Genomic DNA, 10,585 nt, shown 5'->3' with positions numbered 1-10,585 from the left:
ATTTATCATATACTCCATAATGAATTCTGAAAAGGTCGTGACAAACTCCCTAGGCTTAGATAATTCTCCGTTTTAGAAACACATTATATCAACTCATACTTTATCATTCGTATCTCAAAAAAACTCCCACTGCCATTTTGTCATCATATATCCATCCCAAAATAAGTGACGTGGAATTATATAAATACTTACATAAAACCAACGTCACTTGTTTTGAGACGAAAGAAGTATAATTTAGCACACTGACATTCCGGTCTACCGCCATACCTACCCATCGCCCTCAAAACCCATAACTGGCTGACATCCAGCCACGTGGCACCACTCCAGCGCCCCCACGTGGCACCACTCCCAACTCTTCCCTCCACCTTCCTCTTCCAGCCCCCATCTTCCAAGTCAACCCCTCAACTCTCAAAAACCTCAGCTCCCGGTCCACAAAATGCTCCACCACCTCTCCTCTTCCTCCTGCTTTCCTTCCACGGCCCAATCCCTCCTCCTCCTCCCGAGATCAACCGCCAACCTCCGCGTCCTCCTCACTATGAGCCACGACGCGAGCTCGAGTTCGAGCTCTTCTCGCCCCCTGCACGGCGCAGCGGCGGTGGCGGTGCCTTCCCTGGGCGCGGACGAGACCGCCGCGACGGCCGATGAGGCCTTCCGGCGGCACACCTCGCCAGGTCTGCGGCGTGGAGGCGGCGGTGGAGTGGCCGTCGTGTGGTTCAGGAACGACCTCCGGGTGCTCGACAACGAGGCGCTGGTGCGCGCGTGGGCGGCCGCCGAGGCCGTCCTGCCCGTCTACTGCGTCGATCCCCGGATATTCGCCGGCGTCACGCACCGCTTCGGGTTCCCCAAAACTGGAGGTGAGAGAGCACATGGATTTCTCTTGGCTCCCGGGCTCATGCTGCATTTGGGAATTGGGATTGGAGGTTTGCCGAGGAGCACGCCCAATTCCTCGCCCCTGTTAAGCTGGAAACTTTTCGTTTGCTAACTGGAATTTGGCTGCTTCGTTGTATGCTAAGCAATGGCATTTGATCCGACCGATTGATTGTTTCAGCATTGAGGGCGCAATTCTTGATAGAGTGTCTGGAAGACCTGAAGCAGAATCTGCAGAAACGAGGCCTCAACTTGCTCGTCCGGCACGGAAAGCCTGAAGACATCCTCCCTGCAATTGCCAAGGCTGTCAGAGCACATACAGTATGTCCATCTGCACAATCATATGTATCACTAAGCCAGTTTATTAGGTTCGATGTGGAATTTCTGCATCTTGGAGTACTAGATATACATTCATGTAAGGCACCTCAGATGTATACCTCAGATTAAGGCAGCGAGTGGTGTATCTCCATTCTCCAGGTCTATGCTCATCAGGAAACCTGCAGCGAGGAAATCCTAGTCGAGCGCCTTGTGCACAGAGGTTTGGAGCAAGTAGTTATCCCTCAAGGTCCTGGAGGAGCATCCAACCAGAATAAACCTCTGAACCCCAAGCTTCAACTCATCTGGGGAACGACAATGTACCATGTCGATGATCTCCTGTTTCCCGTGAGCAATCTGCCGGACGTTTACACGCAGTTCAGGAAGGTAGGAACTTCATTTCATCTTGACTGGTCTATCAATTGTAAGCGCGAGCCGCAAGGCTATTGTTGTTGATGCAATGCTTTCACCAGGCAGTCGAATCGAAGTCCTCAGTTCAGAACTGCTGCAAATTGCCACCTTTGCTCGGGCCTGCCCCTAGTTCTGGCCTGGATGAGCTTGGAGGCTGGGGGTCAATACCCACATTAGAGTCCCTTGGTCTAAGTGTGACAAAGGCAGGTTCAGTTAGCTGCGTCAATACTAATTCTCAGGTCCACTGTACCTTGATAAATATGCTTCAGATTCTTTTTCTTACAGTTGGTACTATTTGCTTCTCTCTGTAGTCAGAGAAGGGAATGCATTTCCTAGGAGGAGAGAGTGCAGCACTAGGAAGAGTTCATGAATACTTCTGGAAGAAGGATCAGTTGAAAGTCTACAAAGAGACTAGGAATGGCATGCTAGGTCCAGACTACTCCACCAAGTTCTCTCCTTGGCTTGCTTCTGGCAGTCTTTCACCACGTTATATCTGCGAAGAGGTAAAGCTTTTCATAGTTGCATGCACACATTATTAGCTTCACTCATGCAAAATGTTTGGTCATGATGCAGGTGAAGAGATATGAAAAGCAGAGAGTAGCAAATGATTCCACATACTGGTTAGTGTGCCTTTCCGATCTAATTTTAGGAAGTTCTCAAATTCCTAGTTGTTTGTAAGGAATGCTCAAATCTCTACAGACTGGAATACCTTTCCTAACATGGCAATGGTTTCAGGGTTTTATTTGAGCTAATATGGAGAGATTACTTCAGATTTCTTTCAGTAAAATATGGGAGCTCCATTTTCCACTTAGGTAAAAGATGCAGTTGTCTCTCATGCCCTTACATACGACACTGTGGAAGGAAAATCATTCTGAATTTTATCTTTCTCATTTATTTCAAAAGATGCACAATTTATTTCATCTAGAGAAAAAGGTGACATTTGGCTGGCAAATATGCAAAATAGTAAAATCCTTATTGAAATTTTATAGGAGGTCCAAGGAAAGTAGTCTCCAAGTGGAGTCAAGATCAGGTATTGTTCGAGTCTTGGAGAAATGGTCGAACTGGGTACGCTATACTCCAAGTTGTTCCATCTTTCTGATGCTTGTCATATCTCTGAAACCTGTCATGGTGGATTTCAGGTACCCTCTTATCGATGCCAACATGAAGGAACTTTTAGCTACTGGTTTCATGTCGAACCGTGGCCGTCAGGTATCCTTTGGCACACTATCAGTCGGCAGCATAACTGCATAAGGATTTAACACTGCAGGCTTTCCAACCTCCCAATCATTCATCTTATATGCAGATTGTCTGCTCATTTTTGGTCCGAGACATGGCTATCGATTGGAGAATGGGAGCTGAATGGTTTGAAACATGCCTACTGGATTATGACCCCGCTTCAAATTATGGTAACTGGACATATGGAGCAGGTCAGTGTTTCCTTACATCCCATTACTAAATTCTAGACATTTCATACTAGATAACTTGGCATGATTCAAGCACAATAACAAATGCAAGAAAAAGTGGGAGCTCATGGACACATACTCTGCAATACTGGAACTGACAGAGCTTCTGCTGCACTCTTGACAGGAGTTGGCAATGATCCACGAGAAGACCGATACTTCAGTATCCCCAAGCAAGTAAGCATCAAGATTAAACACCAATATCCGAATGTTAGTTTTTACTAGATAGAACTCGAATTAGAACTACCATACAGAATCATGGCTACCATAATAGCAAGTGATCATTGCAACGTAGGAACACATGGCATTGTATGTTTCATGAGCATCAACTTATCACTTCATAACCTTAAGATGCCAACATCAGGGCACAGTGGGTCTGTACTACTCTAACCTTCAACACTCTGACCATGAGTGAAAATTCTTCTGTAGGCCAAGACGTACGATCCTGACGGCGAATATGTCGCCTATTGGTTACCGGAGCTCCAGTCACTCCCAAAGGAAAGGAGGAACTTCCCAGGGGCCTCATACATCAAGCAGATCATCCCACTGAAGTTCGATGGTGGACATCAGAAAAAAGATCAGCAATTTAACAGGCAGAGAAAACCAAACAATATTTACAGAAGACAGAAGTAATATGCCATTTATACCATCCATCAAGAGTCTCTGCAAATGTTTCAGTGACAAAGTTCAGCATATCTGTGTAAAATTGTTTGATTTCTGATTTCAGAAGTACTCGGCAAATTACAGGTCGACCATCAAGAACTTCAGTAACCTTGTAAAACTAAGGACGAATCAGAACCGATCATGATCTCTTCAGATATATCACACAACAGAACAGCAGGCAAAACAAAATTCCAATAATACATCTAGCACAGTTTGACAGGCAATTAGAAACTAAGGAACCACAGTGATTTTCATTCAGGTACCTTATTTCTCAACAACAGAGTTTGACAACATTATTTGCCAAAACTAGCCTCACCGCCGACAAAATTTAACAGAGATATATACAGAACTCTGCAATGACATGGAACAAAAAAACCTCGGAAACAACAGGTTCTAAGGTTGATGACTCATATGTACAGTTTGGACTTGAGAACTAGAGTTACAACTACAACTTCGCGGTGGGTCTCCAAGTGGCCATGAAACTGATAAATGTAGCTTCAAGGCTTGTAGGGTGATCCTTCGTTCGCACGGTAACCAACACTGTAACCCTTGGTTGGTATAGGAACGCCTAGTGACTGATCTATGCTCTGTACCTTCCATGCACGGAATTGTTTATCATGGACAATAGGATTGGTTGCACGAACTGGCGGAGATCCCATAAAGTATGGAGGAGAAGCCTGCAGATGGTCAAACCTTGAATCATGACTTGCTTGAAAGACAAGTTAAGGTTGGAATGTTTGTTTACATGTGCTAAAACTTTACTCCATACACAATTGAAAAGAAAAGGGAGAAATAAATTATAGTTTACTCCAAAATATGATCACTTATGATTGGAAAGTAGAATAACGTTTTAGAAACACCAAATAGTGTCATGTTACCCCCCCCCCCCCCCCCCAAAGAAAGAGCTGTAGAGAAACTAACCTTACTCACAATGAGATCAGAGAGATCTTGTGCATTTCTCAAATCATATTCCATGTATGGCCTGAATAAAGAAATCATTGAAACTTAAATAAATATCTGAATAGTGTTGTAGATCTTTATAAGTCTATTATATTATGAAAACCCCATAGCAGGGCAGCACAGGTTTGCAGTAAAATTGAACATAGTTCATGTAAAATAAAAACGAGAACATACTCCGTCAAAGTCTAGATAAGACAACTAACTTAAGGCAACAATTGGCATTAAAATGAGCTGAATTTGGCAAGGAAACTTGATTTAGCCTCCCTGTAAATTTCTATAACTACTGATTAATGGAGACAATATTCAGATTACGAAGTATACCTTCTGCTTTTGCATGGTATTGGACATCTGATCGCTACATCCCTGCTCTCTGTGCTTTGGTGTGCTTCCATAGTTGTTTCTCCCGTCTGCTTTTGCAGCTCTTTCGTTTCCTCCATTGTTCCATCCCCGTGTCGCCCGAGACCTTTTGGTAAGATGGAACATATATGTATAAATAGTCAGTCACATATCAGCCTAAACTGAAACTACATTATCCAAGGGAAAGCTTGGTTGGGACCTGATGGAGGATTCAAAGCACTCATCCAGTGTTCCATACCCATGTCACCCAAAAATGAATGAAGATTCTTCACTTAACAAGGCCCTGCACAATCAAGTAGCCACCGCCCAGTTATGAGTAAATAAAAGTAAACCTTTTTTTCTTGGCATAGTTGCATGCTTTAATGAAAGTCCCCGAGTATGCTCCACAGAATGTCACATATTTAATTCCCACAGGTTTAGCTTCAATTATTATTGGGCACAACAATCTCAGATTTATTGACAATAAATCGCTGGTTTTTTCATGCAGAATGGCAGCACCAAGATTAGTGCATAATGCTGTCTTCCTAGCTACCACCAATACCATACCAAAAGAGCACCTTGTCCAAAAAATCCTAGATTCTTCCCTGACTAATTTTCTGTCAAAAGCAGCCGAATCAATATCTGAGCATAGCAATCGACCAAGAAAAACACTTTTCAAGAAACGAAATCCTCTGGCCGGGGCAGAGATCCTATTCACACAGGAGCGAAACATCCGCCGACTTGAGCATCCATCCATCCATCAGGAACTTTGAGCCAATTAGCAGCGCTAGAACTTAAACCCTAACGCTACCCGTACATATCTGAACCCCTTTTTCGGAGGCATCTGGCCGGTTCCATGAACCGATGGGCGGCCACGGCGCCGGCGGAAAGGAATAAATTACCTCCGCGCCGCGGCTGCTCAATCTCGTGTCGACGCACGCAGCAGGCAGCAAGCAAACCTAGGGCGCCTCGAGGAAGGGGAATTAACGGGCGGGGTCTGTCGAGGAGCAACAGGCGCCGCGCGTGTTTGTTTCCTCGGAATAAAAATCCGCGGACGAACCAAAAGGAAAAGGAAACGGAAACGGAACCCGCGGATTGCGAAGGACCGAGAAAGGGAGGAGTAACTCACCTGCGGAGGAGGCGGAGGAGCAGGACGGCGAGGGAAGGGCGAGGGCGGCTGGCCGGAGTCCGGAGAGGAGGAGGGTTGGGTAAAAGTTCCGGCTGGGGTTCGTTCGGTAGAGGGCTCTATGGTATTTATCCAGGGAGCGGCAGGGAGCAAGGTGATGGATGGATGGACGGCTAGGATCGCTGCTGCGAAGGGATCTCGAAGGGGATAATTAGATGAGATCGAGACGGAGGTGTAATCGGCAAGCAGGAAAAAAACGGACCACCGTCCGTCCATGTGACCCTGTCACGTCACGGCTCCCGATGACCGAAAAGAAGATCGTCCGTCCGTTCTTTTTTTGCTTGCGTGTGGATCCGTTGTACAGGCCGTTTCGCTAAGCTCCACGGACGGACGGTGGTGGATGGACGGCCGACGTTGTTGCCCGGGCCGCGAAATTAGCAGCATCGGCTTGCGTGTACCGTGTACCCAAGGCCGATCAGGACTCGTTTCAGGGACACCACCAGTACGTACTCCTCCCATACGTGACAGGCGCGTGTCGCGACCAACCTTTGAAAAAACAAACAACAACACCTTCAAAAGTAATCGCATGCTCACTCTCCCTCGATCCCGTATCAAGTGCAATCACATGTTTCCTCCGTCCCGTATTATGTGCAATGTGTATGAAAAAAAGAGTGAGTTGTAGTTGAACTACAGAGCATATTGTATGAAAAAAAAGAGTTGTAGGTTAGATTTCAGGTTTTATAATCTCTGCTATCAAACACTTCGTTATGAATGGTGGTGTGAGGTTATCATCTGGACTTTTTTTCCCCTTAATACTAGCGTGGAAAATATCTGGTTGGCATTTTTCTTTACAGCTCATCTAGCTATTCTGTGCTTGTTCGGTTTGGAGGAAAGTGAAAACATAGAAAAAGAAAGAACATATCTTTTTTTTTGAGGGAAAAAAAGAAAGAACATATCTTTACTACTTAATCCGTCCGTCGTCTGCCTCCCACCCCCGACCGCAGAAAACTTTCCCCTTCCGCTCGAAGCGTTTTTTTCTTCTTTTTTTTCCTCGCGTCTAACCTCCACTACCCTACCGTAGACGCGCCTGCGCCTCGCAGACGCTCCGCCCGGAGGCGGCACCTCGCGGATCCGCATCCACCTCGCGTCTTCGTCGAGTTCAACGCCGATGAGTTCTCCCTCACCGGCCGCCGCCCCTTCCCCAAACTCCTACTCGCTGGATCAGCCGCATCCACCACGGCCTCCCCCTCCTCTGCTCCCACTGCTCTCCTTGCCTCCCGTCTCCCCGAGCTGCGCGGGCGCCGATCGCTTCCCCCCTGCCGGATCCGGCCGTCGCGCCGCCGGGTCGCCTCTCCTTCCCGTCCTCTCCAACCTGCGTCCCTCCAAACTCAGATCCGGAGGGCCACCTCAAACGCATACCCGAAGGCCGGCGACGGCAGAAGCCATGGTTAACTCCTCCCCGAATCGTCTCTCCTCTCCCAATTTCGCATTGGAGTTCCCGAAGCTTGATTGTATTGGAGTTTCTCGCTGCACCGCCATCCCCAATGTCGGCCTCTCTCCTCTCCGATCTCGTATGCGCCCACCGCGGCCAGAGTAGTGCGCCGCCTACCTCCTCTCCCCCGGCAGCATGGCGACAAGGACAACAGCAGGAGCTGCGCCACCACGAAGATCGGGACGAAGTGAAGGGCGCTGGGCGATGGAGGAGACGGGAGATGCAGCCACGACCCTACCACTTGGTAATTCCCATCTCCGCTGGCTGCACTTGTTTCAGGTAGTACAAGATACTCTTCTGTTTCTTCAGGTACTTGGGAATAAATATCAAAGTAACCTACTCCTACGTAATTTGATTAATCTTTGGTGAGTAGCTGAGAGTTCCAGTGTATAAAATTATTGGCATCGACCTATCTGGAGTACGGAAATAGACTGTGTTGTAAGTAGTTTTAGCATACCATTCTTAATGTTATTGCAATTCAGTCCCTTCTCCCTTAAGACTATGCAACATCATTATGAATGTTATTTCCTTCATTTATCTTTTTTTACTGATGTTCTGTTGCACCTCGAGTTGTGTCGCTGGATCGAGGTCTCTCTTCAGTTCCCTAGATCAGATCGAGGATTTGACGCAGGCCGGCGCCGTTTGCTACTGATCCGGTGTGCCCAAAACCTGCCCAAAACGATCCAGGATTTGACCTTGAGGGTTGATTGTATGTTGATCTGAGACATTAGTTCAGAAACTGGGATGAATCTGTCCATTGTATGAAACTGGTCACAATGTGAGAATTAAAATATTACTCCCCCCGTTCCATAATTCTTGTCGAAATCTTACATGTATCTAGACACTTTTTGGGATTAGATACATCCATTTTTGAGCAAATTTGAGACAAGAATTATGAAATGGAGGGGGTAGTAAATATCTTCCCAAAGAACCTAAGTTTGCTCAATCTGACGAATAATGTGAAGACTGGAGCAAAAATAAGGTGCTACTGTTCTGCAGTTCCTACAATAATTTTTGTTTTTCATACTTTTGGTTAAGATAAATTTATAATTTGTCCCTGGTCGCAATTAGTAGAGAAGTAGTAGATGCTTACTTAAAGGGCTTGTTGAACAACACAGTACATATTAGGGTCGATAGAGAATCTTCTTGTCTAAAATGTGATTGACAACACAATACATATTTACTATTGCATTTTTCTCATGTTTAGGGTACTCGGTAGTTTTAGCGGCTTTTCAATGTAGAGTTAGAGATGAGGAATCCCATATTAGAGGAGATGAGAATATGACTGTTTTTACATGTTGATCATATATAATTATGAGGAGATCCTCTAATGTACATTCTCTAATCACACAACTTCAAATCACCACGAAATAATCTTATATGTATTATGAGCCGTTGCCAAGTCATCAATAACCTGTTGCTGAATGTGTCAATTTCAAATGATCGATCGCCATCTGGTGCTGATGAGTTCCTTCCTGTTCTCATTTACATTACTACCAAGGCAAGCTTCTCTTTTTAATTACCAATTGTTATATTTCTTTGCTTTGTCAGGTTCTAGCTGGTTGGATATGCTTCTTAGCTGGTTCGATTTTTATTATCATGTAATCTCGAGATTTTTTTATACAGCTCTATCTGAAAGAGATGCATACTCTGGTTTATGCCATGACGATGGACCAGAAAGAAAGCATGCCTGTAAGCAAATACTCCCTCATGGTATCTTAGTCTACATTGTCTTTTACTTGCATTTGGTATTTGATTCCAGCAAGTAGTTGGTCTGAATATTGTTTTCTTATAATTCCATGTCTTGAGTCCACTCTCTGATGATGATTACTTATCGTGCAACTTCTATCCATTAATCTGTTAATCTTGCTGCAATATAAATGTTTTCCTTGAAGAGAAAAGGAGAACTCTATTATGATCTGTTGAGCCATGAGTTTCATTTAACGTGACTAATAGAAGAATTGGAGGTTTTGTTCAGCTGGCCAGAGCAGCAAAACATAATTCCCTTCTCAATGCACTATAGCTCAGTGTTTTCCTTTGTGCTTCAAGCCTCTATACCTTTCCTTTTAATCAGACTTATCCTATCCTTGGTTATATAAGCAGCTTCCTTATACTGAAAGGACTGAATCCGCCTGTTAGCATAGTGGGATCTTACATGGTTCGATCTAGGGGAGTTGGTAGTGTTTACTCACTGCTTGACTCTCATTTCAGTTGTCTTTCTGTGATGTCTTAATCAAATTAGTCGTCTAAAACAACAAGGTGGATGAGGTATACATGTGTATTAGCCTCCTAATCATTTCTTTTATTTGTTCAGTCAAGCAGAGTTTGTTTTCTGTAGTCATACAACTGTGTTTTTGTTGTATTTTTGTATCAATGAATCATCCTTGCTCATTGGGTAGTATTATTTTTCATGAGGAAAGGTTTTGAGTTTTCACTTCTATTTCATTTCCTGTAGCAACGCATGTAGTACTGGCGGAAGATGGGGCTGAGTCAATATAAAGGTTGGAAGGAAGATGTTATTATGTTATTCTTCTATTTAAGCGAATGTTGGCTATTGAATTAACTTATGTACCTTGAATAGGAGAGTAGCTCAAAATTTCTTTTGTAACTCTTTTGAAAGATTGTACTGTTTTGATATTTGATCATGGAATGGAAGACATCTTTATTATTACAAGATAAAGAGTAAAATGCACCTGCGGTCCTAATACTTTCGCAGAGGTGTCAAGTTAGTCCTAAATGTTGAAAACGCACGTCTAGGTCCTATCACGCCCTGCTCCAACCACGGCCTTGCCGTCTTCCTCCTCTCCCGCGTCCCGGACCCGACCTTTCTACTACGCGCTCATTGGCCGCTGCGTGCTCGATGAGCGTGCCGCGTGTGTGCTCCTCGTCGCGGCCCGCCTTGCGCAGGAGTCTGTTGCACGCGCCGTCGCCCACCTCGACACGGAGCGCTGCGTC

The 10,585-nt window shown here is 45.1% G+C and overlaps 2 protein-coding genes and 1 long non-coding RNA gene across 4 annotated transcripts; 2 read left to right on the top strand and 1 right to left on the bottom strand.

Annotated features, from left to right (window-relative positions):
* The first annotated feature begins 260 nt into the window (after positions 1 to 260).
* On the top strand, positions 261 to 3,805 carry LOC100845878 (cryptochrome DASH, chloroplastic/mitochondrial). 2 transcript variants are annotated; one of them, XM_003563301.4, is made up of 12 exons: positions 261 to 854; positions 1,049 to 1,188; positions 1,345 to 1,569; positions 1,656 to 1,800; positions 1,909 to 2,096; positions 2,167 to 2,213; positions 2,329 to 2,405; positions 2,583 to 2,658; positions 2,733 to 2,802; positions 2,897 to 3,020; positions 3,181 to 3,230; positions 3,483 to 3,805. In XM_003563301.4, the coding sequence occupies exons 1-12, from the start codon at positions 437 to 439 to the stop codon at positions 3,684 to 3,686; spliced, it is 1,764 nt and encodes a 587-aa protein (XP_003563349.1). In that variant the 5' UTR covers positions 261 to 436; the 3' UTR covers positions 3,687 to 3,805. The 2 variants fall into 2 exon arrangements, with proteins under 2 accessions (XP_003563349.1, XP_010240284.1); XM_010241982.3 differs by having other exon boundaries at positions 263 to 854; positions 1,656 to 1,796; positions 1,905 to 2,096.
* Positions 3,806 to 3,892: 87 nt separating this feature from the next.
* LOC100828366 lies at positions 3,893 to 6,279 on the bottom strand. The gene is made up of 5 exons (XM_003563329.4): positions 6,142 to 6,279; positions 5,233 to 5,316; positions 4,998 to 5,139; positions 4,638 to 4,698; positions 3,893 to 4,393 (listed from the first exon to the last, which is right to left on the bottom strand). The coding sequence occupies exons 2-5, from the start codon at positions 5,273 to 5,275 to the stop codon at positions 4,214 to 4,216; spliced, it is 426 nt and encodes a 141-aa protein (XP_003563377.1). The 5' UTR covers positions 5,276 to 5,316; positions 6,142 to 6,279; the 3' UTR covers positions 3,893 to 4,213.
* An 861-nt stretch (positions 6,280 to 7,140) lies between these two features.
* Positions 7,141 to 10,312, top strand: LOC104585406. The gene is made up of 2 exons (XR_733211.3): positions 7,141 to 9,322; positions 10,086 to 10,312. It is a non-coding gene; the product is annotated as an uncharacterized LOC104585406 (long non-coding RNA).
* Positions 10,313 to 10,585: the final 273 nt, after the last annotated feature.

This window comes from Brachypodium distachyon, chromosome 1 (genome assembly GCF_000005505.3).
Source record: "Brachypodium distachyon strain Bd21 chromosome 1, Brachypodium_distachyon_v3.0, whole genome shotgun sequence".
Lineage (NCBI taxonomy): Eukaryota > Viridiplantae > Streptophyta > Magnoliopsida > Poales > Poaceae > Brachypodium > Brachypodium distachyon.
The sequence above is the reverse complement of the archived record's forward strand: the minus strand, read 5'-3'. Positions and strand labels throughout refer to the sequence as shown.

Bases quoted from the DNA above. Each gene is read 5' to 3' on its own strand.
- LOC100845878 (XM_003563301.4), top strand. From the start codon at position 437: ATGCTCCACCACCTCTCCTCTTCCTCCTGCTTTCCTTCCACGGCCCAA. The intron at 855-1,048 runs GTGAGAGAGCAC...TGATTGTTTCAG, and splicing joins CGGGTTCCCCAAAACTGGAG to CATTGAGGGCGCAATTCTTG. The intron at 2,097-2,166 runs GTAAAGCTTTTC...GTCATGATGCAG, and splicing joins CACGTTATATCTGCGAAGAG to GTGAAGAGATATGAAAAGCA.
- LOC100828366 (XM_003563329.4), bottom strand. From the start codon at position 5,275: ATGGGTATGGAACACTGGATGAGTGCTTTGAATCCTCCATCAG. The intron at 5,140-5,232 runs GTCCCAACCAAG...TCTTACCAAAAG, and splicing joins TGCTTTGAATCCTCCATCAG to GTCTCGGGCGACACGGGGAT. The intron at 4,394-4,637 runs GTTAGTTTCTCT...GACCATCTGCAG, and splicing joins CTGATCTCATTGTGAGTAAG to GCTTCTCCTCCATACTTTAT.